Below are 16,432 nucleotides of genomic sequence, written 5' to 3'. Positions count from 1 at the left end.
AAACGATAGGTCACGCCAAGACGTCTAGAGTGATCTCTCTATCAGGGGCGGCCTTAAGCATGTGCAAGCTGTGCACCTGTACAGGGCCACCAAACCCCAGGGGCCACCACGCCAATATATATCCTTAATATAATAATCCTCTGAGGATGGATACATATTTGCGTGGCGGCCCCTGGCAGGGATTTGGCGGCCTCCGGCTCTGTTCCACTTCCAAACACCCTGCCCCCCCCCCCTCTTCACTGGCCTCTGCGCTCTGCCCCGCCCGGACACCCTCTTCCGGGGCCCCCTACCTACGCTCCCCACCCAGGGCCGCCATGGCCTAGAGCCGCCCCTGTCTCTATCTTCCTCTTTTCTGAGATTTTGAAACAGTGCTGTCGCATTAAGAGGTTCACAGACACATGCTGTTTAGCTCCAATCTTCATTATTTCAACCTCAAATTTCAAGTGTATATGCAAAGTCTGCATATTATGGTTTCTATTCAGTATAACCACCAGGGTAGGACTGAGAGCCAAGAGCAGCCCTGGCAAATTTTGTTGGACCAACCCCCTCACTGCACAGTCAGTCGGTTCCCCTTTGCTGAGGTTTGTATTTTCATTGCATTTCGCTGCTGGAATTAGTGTCCCGTCCAAACCTTTAATAAAGCTGCGCGAAAGGTGAACATCGCCCCCAGTAAGGTAAAAATCGGCCCGAGGCCTCCTCCCCACAGGGGAAACGCCCAATGCCCGTCATGGCCAGTCCAGCCCTGAGCATAACTCCTGGGACCCTGCTGGAAAGCGATAATTGGTGTATTAGATACATCGCTGGGTGTGGGGGCCAGTTATATAAATGGGGCCCTCCATAAACAATAAGGGGCCAGCAAAACGTATTTTCTATTGTGAGTTGCTGTGGGACTAATAGTTAATTCATTTTAGCCTAAAGGTCGCACAGATTTGTATGTCGTACTTCATCTGCAGAGCAACCCGCACGAACAATCTCATCCGCTTTAAAAGGTTAAACGCTGCGGCATTCTACATCAATGCGGTCACATACAGAATCCATATGACTGTCCCCTGGATAAGGTTGACATCATCCTTCTCCCACTTCCACATTTGGTACGCACTTCACCCATCTCAAATAGCTTGTCGAAGTCAGCAGTGCATTTCAGTCCATCACGTTCCCCGATGTACAGAATCAGTGGAATGTATTTAGAAATATGCAGGCAATGAGCAAGATTTGGTGCTCGGGGTAAAACTAAACATCAGAGTGAACATTTGCGAAATTTTGCTTTTATGACATCGTAAATGGTTCAGGCCTTAAGTGATATAAATGACCTGTTTGTTTTCTGTTTTTGCAGTGAGCCAAGGCTTCATAAACTTTAATTCGAAGCAATTATGCTTGACTCCAGAATGCATTGAAGCAGGTAAGCAAAAGCAATCTTTCTGCCACTGTGAGTTTAAGGATAAGTTCAGTTGGCTGATGCGTTTAACCCATGGTCCAGCGAATGCTGACGTTGTTCTTGAACATGATTTTGAAATATGTCAGTGTGAGGATATGCTGCATAATTCTTAAAGCAAAGGATTCACATGTATCTGTTGGAGAGGCTCTAAAGCCCGTAACACCGAAAACATGTAACGTGTTGTAATAGAGTCTCGCTACATTTATTTGCCATAATTACACGTTTTTCTGCAGCACCCACGCACACCGATTACAGGACATTTTCTTGGTCTAATAAAGCAAGCCATTCACACACATGCACGAACCCATCTACATGCACAACGACTCACACCTCAATGCACTCCCAAGGCGCACACATACATCCACCATTCACAAGCACACACACACACCCATTCACAGCACACATTTAAGAAAAGACATACAATCATAAGTATCTATTTACATGCACGCACACATTAAACATTAAAAAACAGCAGAGGAGTACATTCTGATGCCAGCCAAGGGTCCAGGACCTGGGCAGGCACCTCTTGGGGAGTGGGACTCACTCCAGGGGAGGCCAGCAGGGCTCAAACAGGTCTAGTTGCAGCAGGTCAGCTGGGAACTTGCAGGGAGGGCTCTGAAGCTTTTTATGTTCCTGTAGCTCACACAGGTGGTAGCCAGCTGACCCTTGGAGTTACTCTAGTTAGACTGGGATCAAGGCAAGCAGGTCCTGTTTTTATTCTCAGACCGCAAGACAGTCCTTCAAGCGGTAGGGCAGTCCTCTAGCTGCAGGGCACTCCTTCTTCAGTAACTTTCACAGGTCCAGGAGTGTACTGAAGAGTTGCTCTGATGCCAGCCTTTGTGTGGGGTACTGCCTGTTCTACCCTCAAATATTGTTATAGAAAGTATTTCCCCCTTCTCCCGTCAAGGCTCCAATCTGTCTGGGGTAACAAAAGACAGGACTGGCGTCAGGTTCCTTTGCATGTGCAGGAGGCAAAGCCCTCTGAAGTGTAAGTTGAACTGGATACGGCTCCTCCTAGTCTCCTCCCAGGATGGCACAGCCTGTCCACATCTTCCACACCTTAGTATCTTTTGTTTTACTTTCTGGATGCAATACACAAACCCCAAAAACAGAGCCATTCACAGTCAGGTGACCTAGGACGTTGCCAGGAGGCACAATTGGTTAGGACAAAAAAAGACAGATTTCTAAAAGTGGCATTTTCAGAATTATAACTTAAAATCCAACTTTGCCATTAAAGAGGATTTTAATTTACAATGGATTTGAGTGTAAACACCATGCCTCTGTCTGCTCCCAATCCAAAGTTATTACTTATTAATGTAATAAGGTAACCCAGTGTTAGTCAATCGGAGAGATAGGCCTTACAACAGTAAAAACACCTTAAGGAGTTTTCTACTGCCAGGACACGTAAAACGTATTTACATATGTCCCATATTGTAAATACAATGCACCCTGCCCTATAAGCCTTTAGGGTCTACTCTTGGGGTGACTCGTCAGTATTCAAAGGTAATGTTTAGGCCTGGCAAAAGGTTTCTTTTGCCAGTTCAAAATAGCAGTTTAAAACTGCACTACAGGCTACAGTGGCTGTCCTGAGACACGTTTTAAATGTCTACTTTAGTGGGTGGCACAATGGGTGCTGCAGGTCCACTAGTAGAAATTATTTCACAGCCCCTGTTTACATGTAGTATCAGTTACAATGAACTTACAAGTAAATTAACTGTGCAAATTAGGTGAAGGTCAATTTTTCCGTATTTGAAGGAGAGAGCGCAAGCGCTTTAGCACTGGTTTCCAATGGTGAGGTACAGAGAGTCCTAATGCAACAAAAATTAATTCAGCAAAACAGAAGTGAAGGTGAAACCATTGGAGAAATACCATGCCAAGGATGTCAGGTCTATCATGGTGCATTGGAACTCTAATTTGTTACAAAAGCCGCCCCTCACATGTTATCCGGTGAGGCAACACACTTCAGAAACCACTATTCACAATAAAATATCTGTCAAAAAGGCTACTTTAATGATATCGGTGTGCATAACAGTAATCAGCAACCTTCTGTGTTTCACAGTACAAACCAATCATAAGACCTCATTATGCATATTTCAAACCTAACCCCTTCGCCCCCACCCCTAAATAACTGCTCTTCAACGTTCTGCAAAAGTGCAACAGCATTTCCTTTCTCTCAATACCCTGCTTAATTCAACTTAATAACATCCTTACATCTCTTGGTCCATGAACTCTGAACTCTTCCTACCATCCACCCCTCTTCCACTCCCTACACAGAACCATCCACCCAATAGAATAATCAGCTTCTGTTAAGTTCCAAAACAACCTATAAACCTGCCCGCCTCTATTCTTCCCCTGTTCATCAGCCATTTGCTCAATATGAACAACAACATTTTTACGTACTTGTTGCAGCAATAAATCCATATCTAACTCCTCCCACTTTCCTTGTGCATCCTCCGCAAGGTGCACCAGAGCTCTTCATCATAAAGAACCCAGACCGAACCCACAACAGATTTTTGGGCCTTCCTCATTACATCAATGTACTTGAACAGTGCAACACAAGGATCTGGGTACTTCTCACAGTACACACCGATACTAAAAATACTGCTGTCATTTTCACAGGAGTGACAGGGACCTTCGGTCTCTTTGACAGCTCAGAATCCTAATCCCTGGAACCCACCTTAGTTCTTACCTCCCTCTGAAATACCTTAAATACTTCAACATATTCCCTGTTCCATTTCTTGTCTTTAGTTGACACCATCAAAAATGCTACCAAAGTTTTAGTATTCCTAGTCATTTCTTTATCTTAATCTCCTTCTCGGTGACCCTTGTGTCCCCTACTCTGGCCTCTCACCCCTTTATATACCCCCTCCTCCTTTCCCACACTGCTGTAATTAGCCTGTAATAACTCCCTTCCATCCACTGTTCTCTTTATTTTCCCCTTTAACTCTGCCCCTGTTTGCCATCCTTCTTGCTTCCCCCACTCTGCCTCCTCATTGGTGAGGCCATCTACACCACTGCTCCAAAGGAAAGCCTTACCTAACTAGAGTGTTCTTCCCCTTTGTGGCTATCCACCAATGCCTGTCATTCCTCTTTTCCCCCTGCCTCCTGTAGGCTCGCTTTGATGTCATTCCATGACCTGTAGGCAAATCAGTTGGGGCTGAGGATGCACTATGGAACAGCGCCATCTTATGTCCCCTCACGGGTACCGCAACCTCATATGCCAGTTCCTGCTGTGCAGTTCCTCCATCCTGATTGCCTGTTCCTCACCTTCCACCTTCACCAGTTCCCTACCTTCAAATTCGTACTCTATAGTGTCTGCTGGTCCTGACCCCCCACCCTCCATAATAACAGCCTACTTCTTCACCGCACACAGCTGACAGCCCATGAGGGTGTACTTAGTTCTCTCTTGAAGACCCTGCCGCTACCTCATCCAGAGGTGGCAGAACCGTCACCCTCTTCACTTTTCTCCGAGGGGCGAGCAGATGGATTGCCGTGGGACGTGCCCTATGCTTTAATGAAAAAACACCCCGGGGCTAAGAAATCTTCCCTCCCCACTACATGAACTGTTCTCTATGCCTCTAATATTCTACAGGGAATTCCTGCCATAACTATTCTAACCCTGCCCTAAGCTCTGCCAACCACATACAAAATGCCCCATAACTAGCTAGTGACTTATGTGCCCCCTACCAGAAAGAGACCCCTGCCTACCTAGCCCTCAGGTTTCTACCCATCACTCAATGCTCCCTGGCAGATGTGATCCCTTTCCTTCCCTTGGTAGACAGCTGTCATTGTGGTCTTTTTAATTTGATTTCCTTTTCTTTATTCTTTAGTGTAAAGTTTTGACGGACTCTGAAAACCTCTTTAGAAAGGTGCAGTAACCATAGCAATGGGTCTAAATGTAATAATGTTCAAATGTGACACAAATTAAAAATGTCTCTGTAGAATGCATTATTCCCCAATGTGCTTTAAGAAATGTGTTCTTTCAAGTTAGGTATGGCAAAACCACTTATCTTTCAGAATAGGCACATGAGATTCTAGGAGGGTCATACAAATCTCCTTTTGATGATGATTGCAGTTACTTTTGGCTAACATATTAGGTGGATATAAACCATGCAGGAACAAAGTTGAAGGCACTGCATTTTTCTGCTTTAATGAAAGTATGATACTGTGATGGGGAGTGAATAATGACCTCAGTGCCAGTGTAACTAACAACTGATGTGGTCGTTATGGCTGAAGGACATGTCCTCAGCCTGGCAAGGCAACCCTCTTGCTAACCCCAGCCCAGTTGAAGGTTGAGACCATCAAATTGTTCATCATCTAGTGTACTCCAAGATGGCAGAGCTCTTGGAACTAGGTTCTGATCACATATGAGAACAGTGCTGGTCTCCTTGTGTGCCTTCATCATTTTAATGCTGCACAGCCGTTAATTCCCTCACTTATGAAAATAATGTAGTCACAGAAGACGATCGGGTATACCTAATCGCTAAGTACTGGGTGCCTTTTTACATCCAAAAAAAGGTGATTCCTTTGCACTCACACATTGTGGCATCCTGCCCCAACCAAAGTCCATGCTGAGGCCTTGTGAAGTGTGTGGCGGCCTCCATCTTGAGCCCACACCACAGACCGCTGAGGACCTTTTAAGAAAACAGCAGCTGTCTGCCAGGCTAGAACCCTCCATCTTGGTGTAGGCACTGCCCACCTCTTTAGAGGGACTATATGACATGACCTTCTTGTGTTTGAACCAATAAAAGACAATAGGATCAAACCTTCGCTGCATGCAGCCCCCTTTTTCTGGGTGAAGTTCGACTTCCTTTCATCAAGCGTACTCTACTCTTCTCCTCCAATCATATCAACTGAATTCGATCGCTAAGGCTTCTTTTCCTGGGTCTTTTTTATATTTGGGTAGAGACCCTGAGTAACACACATGCTTTAGAAACTGTTGGAACTCTAGAATCACTGGATTTCTGTCAACTATTTTCTTCTAAGCTCTCTGCAGTGCGTATGCTGAAACTGTTCTTCACATGTGTTATTAATACCCCAGAAATAAAATACAGGAGGGTCAAAAAATGAGAAGCGTTTAAAGACCATCACTTACACCTCCCATCTAAACCACAAAACACAAATGTATATGTGGTCAATGAGTGGAAAAGCCCATATGTGCTATCTGAATGATTAGTGTCTCTGTTGTGATTGGTACATGCTGCTGTTCAGGAGGGGAACACTCACTCACCCTTGGATGGCAAGCTTCATCATAGGTTTCGTCCTCACACCACTTTCAGAAGTTCGTGGTGTGGGCTACAACTTTCCCCTAGGAGAAAGAGGAATTCCTTCATAACGTGATTGCATGTCGGACCTATGAAAAATAGGTTTTTTGTCAGTGTGTATGTTAGAGCTTTAATCATTATATTGTACTAAAACAGAAAACAAACATACATAAAGTCACATCCAAACAAGTAACACTTAACCAAAGATTGTGCTATTTACATACCTATATATAAAGACTGTCTTCCGCAGGGGGAGTGTAGGTATTCTTGAGCCAAAGAATACTCTTTAGAAACACACACAACTCTAAGGGGCATATTAATTAAGATATCATGCAGCGCAGCGCTGCAAGTCACCTTGCTGCACTGAACCGTGTGATAGGGAAAGGGCAGGAATGTGCCATACTGAACAATATAAAGTGCATTCCTGTCATTTCCCAGCGCTGGCTCACAATGTGCTGCGTAGCGCCAGCGTAGGCACCCTTGTACCATGGTGCAAGGACTCCAACATTGGGGGCCCGTAGTGGGCCCCCAGGGATTCTGGGGGGTGGGGGGTGCACATGGGGGGTACCTATGGTATGCCCTGCATTTCAATGTACAACGTGGCAGGCACCGTGCAGTGCCTGTTACGTTGTGCAATAACTCAGCAATGTTACAAATGCGGGATGCGCCCACCAGTGTGGCGGGTGCATCCTAATGGAATTAGCGGGACCGCCACATGCATTGCGGGTGGTCCCAGTTCCCGAGGCTATGGAGGTGGACAAAGTCCGCCCGTCATACTAATGAGCCCCATAGTTTTTTAAAATTATTGAATGTGTTTTAGTTTATATATTATTTTATGTGTTACTATTGTTTATATCATTGTTTATAAAAAATTAGCTTGCAATTTTAAGTGGGAAGTTAAGTTAATTAAGTAGTACATTATTAAATATGATTTATTAATTTTTAATTATGTAATTTCTTTTTAATTATGTAGTTTACAGAGTAGTTATTTATTTTACTTGAATTTTAGTTGTTGGCAGCTAGGTTTGTTGGGGTGTAGGTTAGGACATTCATTATGTAATATTTGATTAACAATTTATTGTTAATAGTTAATTGATTATTTACATTATTTTTAATTATGTAAAATAGGGAATATTGATATATTTTGCTTACATTTTAGTTGCATTATGCTAGGTTTGTAGGGTTATAGAGAGGGACGTTAATTAAGTGACAATGGATTAACTGTTAATTTTTATTTGTAAATTCATTATTTAATTAAATTTCAACTGTGGGATGCTGGTTTTGTAGAGGTCTAGAGTGAGAAGTTGCTTTAGTAATAATTTTCAATTAATTATTCATCGTTAATTATTTAATTAATTTTATATATGTAAGTTGTGGAATAGTTATTTTTTTAGTTATATTTTAGGTGTGGACTGCTAGGTCTGCAGAGGTACAGGTTGATAAGTTAATTCATTAATAATTGAACGGCAATTAGTTGTTAATTGATACTCAATGTTCTGACTGAATAGTAATTATGTAGCTTGAGTAATTGCTTTTAGTTTTTTAAATACACACACACACACATATATATATAATATATATATGTGTGTGTATAGAATATATATATATATATGTGTGTGTGTAGATATATTTATATATATATATTCACTGAAAAAACCATAGGTTATAGACCATATATAGTTAGGAATTAGCATTTAGAAAACCTTATTTTACTCACACAAAACCATTGAAATTCCATATATAGTTAGTTGCACTAACTATATATCGCGCACCCGCAATCCACTGCTGATGATGTCACATATTACATCATTCATGACATGGTCAGTGACATCACTGATGACATCACTGATGACATCTCAAATGACATCACTGATGACATCACTGATGACAACATCCAGTGACTGTATGTTTCTGTAAAGTTAAAATATGTCTTACATATTGAAGAATGAGTGGATGTATAAGTGTCTGGACGAAGGATTTAGTAGGTGCATGACTGAATGTATGAGTGAGTGATTAAATGTGTCTCACTGAGTGCATGGGTTAGTGACTAAACTGTCTTAATTTGTGCATCATTATGTCTGTTGTTCTGTAAACTGCTGCATGTGTTGATTAGTAGCTATATGAGTAACTATATGGGTTATTGATTGATTGCCCAAGTATTTGCATGGGAGACTGAGTGTGTGTGTGGCTGGCTGGGAGGTGTGTGACTCTGTACAGATCAATGTGTACTTGTATCAATGATTGTATAAGAGAGTAAGTATGTGTTAGTATATGGTTGAAAACGTAAGGTGCTCTATGTTTAACTGTATAGAGTAGAAAATGGAAGTGTGATTGATTCTTTACAGGACTGACTAGGTGTGTGAGTAACTCCATGGATGAGTGGCAGAGTGTGAGTGTCTGTATAGGTGTATGAGTGCATATGATAGTGTTGTAAAGATGAGTGATTGTATGTATGAATGATTGTATGGGTGAATGACTGAATGTGTGTGTAGACGTAGGAATCAGTGAGTACGTATGTAGTAACTAGTATTGGTGTGTCAATGGTTTCAAAAATTATACTCTGTTTTTAACACTGGGTGAAACAGAGGTTATATTAAAATGTGAGGAGATGCATTGTATTGTCACATGAATGATATCATCAGTGATGTGGTCATTGATGTCAAATGAGATGTCATCAGTGATGTCATCAGTGATGTCATTTGAGATGTCATCAGTGATGTCATCAGTGATGTCACTGACCATGTCATGAATGATGTAATATGTGACATCATCAGCAGTGGATTGCGGGTGCGCGATATATAGTTAGTGCAACTAACTATATATGGAATTTCAATGGTTTTGTGTGAGTAAAATAAGGTTTTTTAAATGCTAATTCCTAACTATATATGGTCTATAACCTATGGTTTTTTCAGTGAATTTTCAAGGTTTTGTAAATGCTAATTCCTAACTATATATGGTCTATAACCTATGGTTTTTTCAGTGAATTTCAATGGTTTTTTAATAGCAAATATCATAAGCTGTCGAATGTCAAGTACGTGGTAAGTGAAAACATTTTCGTGTTTATGCACACTGATCTGCTTTGAATGGTGCCCCCCCCCTCATTTCTATTAGGAGTACTCTCTCTTTGCAGATAGTGAAAGGTAGTTAATGCAGGCCTTTGCCCCCGTTGTAATCCGTCGTGCCTGCTTCTCTCTCCCTTTGATTGATTGTTATCCAAGTATTTACTGTTTTAGAATTAGTTCTCTTTGGTTCATTCTCTATTTACAAACAAACACAGAGTCGCAATACTCTGTTTAGTCTTTGCAGATAACGAAAAATCGTGTAAAAAAAAAGAAAAGGAATCGAGTAAAATCAGTAGGCCACTAATGGGATCTCTTTTTGACCTCGCTAAAATAGAAACATTAGGAACAACCCCTCATGACAAATACAAAACTAGTGAGATGAACTGAACTCCACACAATGATGGCTGCAAAACAGCTCGGCTCCGCCACCCACCCCGCCCAAAATAACGATAAAGAGCGGCTGCCATGATTGGTTGCGGAATGGCCACAACGGAGCTACGAAATGGTGGTGCTCTCATGCTAACCCCAGCTTCAGTCTGAAACATCCAGAAACACTGTAGACTACCAATTCGATCAGTTCCGGTAGCGCCCCAATGTAACCCGGTAGAGAAGAACTAGCCCTCCCCTCTTTGACTGATGGTTCTTGTTGCCTGTCCCTTCTGTTGTCATTTAACAGAACTATTTAGCCTGCTGAAAGGGGTTGTGTTTCGACCGCTGGTTGGTGGAGACATTTTGACTATATTCTGGACCTGCGTTGTCGCGTAATGCGTCATATGACGCGCCGCGTTAGCGCATCCGGAAGTCATCCGGGGCGCGCAGCGCGTAACGTAAGCATAACAAGTCATGTGACTTGTTAATAAAACTTTTCATTGGTTCATTTTACTTTTCTTATTCTAATGATGAAAGCCTTGGTCATATCACCTAAAAATTACGCTTTTAATTACTTCCGAACATTATTTTTTCTTAAATATATGTTATAATGTTCCAGGCTAATGTACTTTCCCGGAAATTTTACAACTGTCCTGCAAGTAAAATATATTCTTTTTTCGAGAAAAAGAGCGTTTCTTCGTCCCATGACGCAGCCGTTGAGCAAAAGAGGGTCGACCTGCTGTCTTAGTCGCCGATACGCCTGAATATGAGATTCTTATCGATCACTTTATGTTGCAGGAATAGAAAACACAACAGCCCTTGACCATTTATCTTTACTGCGTTCCTTCGTATTATACCTTTTACCCTTCATGTAATTGGTCTGCTTTATTTCACTTGCCTTTTAATGATTCTAAAACAGTGACTATTATTAAAAACTTTACCAATGTATATACTACTACCATGTTTTCTTTTAAAAACCTTTATTGTGAAAATTTCATTATACAAATACGAGCCTATAACCACGTGGGCCTGCCACGGAGCAAACTGTAATCGTATATGATGAATAGACATTTACACTGTAGAGGAACGTAACGGGCGGGCCATTAGGTTGCAAGAACTAAGGTGTCTAACAGTTACGGAATCGGTGGACGTACATTTTATAATTAAAATACGACAGGGCCAGTTACAATAAAATTATCTAGATATACATTTGCGGGCAAGTACCATGGGTGACGTTAATTCGAATTTTCAACAGTACAGTAATCAATAACACATCAGAACTTAATATCAATAGGGATGTCGAAATATTCAATCAATTCTCGTCCCCGCCCGCCATGTGCTTCAAAACTGCATACGTATCTCGTGATTTCAAGGTTCTGCAACCAGTACACAACAAGGAGTTACGAGTCCCATTTATTCCGGCGCCATTTTGGGCGAGGACGGGCAGGTCCAGGATATAGTCAAAATGTCTCTACCAACCATCGACTATGATGATGTTCATATGCTGTATTTATTAGAGTAACACTCATCTGTCCACATGAAATTAATTTACCACAATCTAAACATGTCATTTTAATCTTTCCAAAGTTCTTCTAAATATTTGGGACCGTTTCCCTTGCCTCTGAAGCTCTCAGTGCCACTTCTTTGATGAATGTACTAGCAGGTCAGGGGTTCTCCTCCAAATCTCTCTTTTATGCAGCACTATAATTAATTGGTGCCACCTCTCCATATGACGATGCATGGTATAGTTACCACAACTATATTTTTTTTCGGTTCCTCTGGAGAGTTCATCGTGGCAGATGAAGCGTGTAACGTACCGGGCATTTACCTTTTTTTGCATGTACAGGAAAGGAAAAAAAAATCGAGCGTCGAGTTCTAAGGTGTCCCAGGGCCATTTTAGTGGACCAGGCCCAAATCCAAAGAACAGGCCGCCATTTTGAGAGTCCTCTTGCAGCCGCCTGTCGCTGTAGCATCAAGAGCAGCCGAAACTCAGCTGAATGGCAACTGAAACGGTAAATGGGCGCCCCACTACATTTCAGCATTGTAGGATAACCACACCAGTACAGCAACTTGCTAGACATCACCTCGGTGCCATCCGGATCTTGGCGCCCCACTGCAGATGAAGTGCCTCTCAACTATGAAACCACCACGGTGACATCCGGATCTTGGCGCGTTGTGCTGCCTTCGGCCTATTCGCACATCGGTCCGCTACTGACGCCATCTCACAAGCTAATGGGGTGACCCACGGCGAGTTTCAGCATTGTAGGATGACCACACCAACTTGCTAGACATCACCTCGGTACCATCCGAATCTTGGCATCTCAACGCCTAGTGGTATCTTCCATACAGAAAATATTGTTACGCTGCCTTTGGCCCCATTCGCACATCAGTCCGCAACTTAGACATCACCTCGGTGCCATCCGGATCTTGGCATCTCAGCGCCTTGTGGTGTCAGTCAGAAAATATTGTTGCGCTGCCTTTGGCCCCATTCGCACATCAGTCCGCTACTGACACCATCTCACAGGCCAATAGGGCGCCCCACGCCGACTTTTACCATTGTACGATGGCCACACCAGTGGCACAACTTGCTAGACATCACCTCGGTGCCATCCGAATCTTGGCATCTCAACGCCTAGTGGTATCTTCCATACAGAAAATCTTGTTACGCTACCTTTGGCCCCATTCGCACATCGGTCCGCAACTTAGACATCACCTCGGTGCCATCCGGATCTTGGCATCTCAGCGCCTTGTGGTGTCTTCTACTCCGAAAATATTGTAGAAAATATTGTTGCGCTGCCTTTGGCCCCATTCACACATCAGTCCGCTACTGACACCATCTCACAGGCCAACAGGGCGCCCCACGCCGACTTTTACCATTGTACGATGGCCACACCAGTGCCACAACTTGCTAGACACCACCTCGGTGCCATCCGGATCTTGGCATCTCAGCGCCTTGTGGTGTCTTCAAATCAGAAAATATTGTTGCGCTGCCTTTGGCCCCATTCGCACATCGATCCGCTACTGACGCCATCTCACAGGCCAACGGGGCGCCCCACGCCGACTTTCAACATTGTAGGATGGCCACAGAAGTGCGACAACTTACTAGACACCACCTCGGTGCCATCCGGATCTTGGCGCGTTGTGCTGCCTTCGGCCTATTCGCACATCGGTCCGCTACTGACGCAAACTCACAGGCCAACGGGGCGCCCCACGCCGACTTTCAGCATTGTAGGATGGCCACACCAGTGCGGCAACTTGCTACACACCACCTCGGTGCCATCCGGATCTTGGCATCTCAGCGCCTAGTGGTGTCTTCTATTCCGAAAATATTGTTGCGCTGCCTTCGGCCCCATTCACACATCGGTCCGCTACTGACGCCATCTCACAGGCCAACGGGGTGCCCCACGCCGACTTTCAGCATTGTAGGATGGCCACACCAGTGCGGCAACTTACTAGACACCACCTCGGTGCCATCCGGATCTTGGCGCGTTGTGCTGCCTTCGGCCTATTCGCACATCGGTCCGCTACTGACGCAAACTCACAGGCCAACGGGGCGCCCCACGCCGACTTTCAGCATTGTTGGATGGCCACACCAGTGCGGCAACTTACTAGACACCACCTCGGTGCCATCCGGATCTTGGCGCGTTGTGCTGCCTTCGGCCTATTCGCACATCGGTCCGCTACTGACGCACACTCTCAGGCCAACGGGGCGCCCCACGCCGACTTTCAGCATTGTAGGATGGCCACACCAGTGCTGCAACTTGCTGGACACCACCTCGGTGCCATCCGGATCTTGGCGCGTTGTATTGCCTTCGGCCTATTCGCACATCGGTCCGCTACTGACGCCGCCTCACGTGCCAACGTATTTTCTCCGCATTTTACACCCTATGCCGCATAACAGGTCATGTGACTTGTTTATAAAACTTTTCATTGGTTCATTTTACTTTTGGTTTCCTAATGATGGAAGGCTTGATCATGTGACCTAAAAACAACACTTTTCATTGGATGAAAACTTTTTTTTTTCCCCAAACGATGAAAGCCGCACCTTGTTTCTGGATGTTTCAGACTGAAGCTGGCGTCAGCATGAGAGCACCACCATCTCGTAGCTCAGTCGTGGTCATTCCGCGAGCAATCATGGCAGCCGCTCCCCACCAGAAGCCTGCAGGAGTCGGAGCCCCCAAAAAGTTTGATGAATTCTCAAGGCGGAGGGGACGCTTTCGAGAATGGGGTCCAAGACCTAGCAGACAAGCGTCCGATTTCCAAGGTGTCCCAGGGCCATTTCAGTGGACCAGGCTCAAAAAGGAAACAGCCTGCCGCCATTTTGAGAGTCCTGTGACAGCCGCCTATCGCTGCACCGCAAGAGTGGGCGCAACTCAGCTGAATTGCGGCTTTTGACACAGTGGACCAAAAACGGACGGAATGGCAACTGAAACGGTAAAGGGGCGCCCCACTACAACAGATGACACTCCACCTGGAGAGGCCCGTTCACGCCGCCTCCCCCGGGGCGCCCCACGCCGTTATTCGGAGCAGCATTGTAGGATACCAAAACCAGTGCGGCAACTTACTGGACATCACCTTGGTGCCATCGTTCTGCTGCCTTGGAACTATTCGCGCAACAGTTTGCTACTGATGACCCACCCCCCGCGACGCCCCATGCCGTTATTTGCTGGGTGGCAACTTACTAGACATCACTTTCGTGTCATCTAGATTTCGGCGCGTTCTGCTGCCTTGGAACTATTCGCACAACAGTTTGCTACTGATGACCCACCCCCCGCGACGCCCCACGCCGGAAATCTGGACGTTGTGCTGCGTTGGGACTATTCGCACAGCCGACCGCTACTTCGTTGTTTTTCCCTAAAAATGTTTATATGTTATTACTATTTTTGTTTTCTTGTATATATTTATAAATTATTAAAGTTTTATAATCTTACTACTTTGTCGGAGTGCTATATATATTTAATGTGACACATAATTGTAAAAACTTTGATGTACAAAGAGTCATCCCTGGAATCTTCCGCTTCAGGCTCGGTCCCCTCCCCAATCACAATACAGGATGGTTTTCAGATAATAGCAACGCTTCTGCTGTGACGGATCTCATCGAGTGTGGGCCTTGATCTACTATAACTCCTTTGAAGAGGGGTGATTCTTTACAGCTGTGGCCATAAACTACATCTGCAGGGCTAGCTGATACCCTAGGACCAGCCTGGACAATCAGACACAGAGGAAAAGGAGTGTCAGAGGGTGCGGTAGTGAATAGGGCGAAAGGGAGGTGTCGGGCGGGCACAGGGTGTGATTCTCAGGGAAGAGCAGCGCAGATGGGGGGAGGTTTATTACCCATGCATAAGACAGAGATCGGGGGTGACCACTGCCTGGGGGAGATGCTTGCGAGGGTGGGGAGCCATGCTAAGGATCGACAGCGTGCACAGAGTGGGTCTGGTCAAGGCATCTAAAATGGCTGCCGTGCACGACAAAAGTGTGGCATTTGAAAAAAGACAAGATGGCGCAGACAATGTTTTTCAACACTTCCTGATTTCCTTCGAATCGAACGTTAACAGACGTTGGGGCATATTACCAAAGTTAAGCGATATTTATCCCTAACGATGCTTAGCAACGATTTTTTTACCGTCAGAAATTATCGCAGATAAACCTTGCTATTATCAAGGTTTATCGGAAATACGATAAAAAACGACCGCAATGCATTAATATCGCTGAAAACTCAGCGATATTCATGCATTACCGAGCTAATGCTCTTAGCCATGTTATCCACCTCCCATTGGATAACATGGCTAAGAACTGCTCAGGGCAGGTGGTAGCTTTTGGAGATATTCGCGCTTATCTCGAATATTTCCAAAAGTTGATAATAGGAGATAGCGATGTTAGCGACTGTTTCCAGTCGCTAACATCTTGGCATGCCCACTTTGCATGTCATTAGTGATAAATATCACTCACATGCAAAGTGGGGCCCAAGATGGTCGCTATCTTCTACTAGCCGTCGCTAACTGGTGTTAGCAACAGCTAGGTAATACACATATAATTTTATCTCCGCGAAGCGGAGCGCTGTTACAGATATATATCTTGTTTTTGAACGTTAATTTCTCAAAATGCACTGAAGCACATATATTGAGACCTAGCAAAGGCACATCGGGCTACCAGTCCCTACAATTTTGCCAAGTTTCGTGCAAATCCATTCAGCTGTTCGATCCTACCGAGAGACAAGATGGCGGCCGCTACGGACTGTTTGGAATGTTTACAGACACCGGAGAGCCAATCAGCTTCGCTTCGCAAAGCTCCGTAACGCGAAA

General features: G+C 44.5%; 1 protein-coding gene across 1 annotated transcript in view; it reads left to right on the top strand.

Moving 5' to 3' along the window:
• PHEX (phosphate regulating endopeptidase X-linked) overlaps positions 1 to 16,432 on the top strand; it is a 1,501,811-nt gene that overhangs the window by 140,002 nt on the left and 1,345,377 nt on the right. Inside the window, exon 2 of the mRNA XM_078657844.1 lies at positions 1,334 to 1,399. Coding sequence (XP_078513970.1) covers positions 1,334 to 1,399 — 66 coding nt within the window. The remainder of the gene's footprint in view (positions 1 to 1,333; positions 1,400 to 16,432) is intronic.

Source organism: Lissotriton helveticus, chromosome 8 (assembly GCF_964261635.1).
Source record: "Lissotriton helveticus chromosome 8, aLisHel1.1, whole genome shotgun sequence".
Taxonomy (NCBI): Eukaryota; Metazoa; Chordata; class Amphibia; order Caudata; family Salamandridae; genus Lissotriton; species Lissotriton helveticus.
Note: the sequence above shows the minus strand (reverse complement) of the source record. Positions and strands in the feature narration are given on the sequence as shown.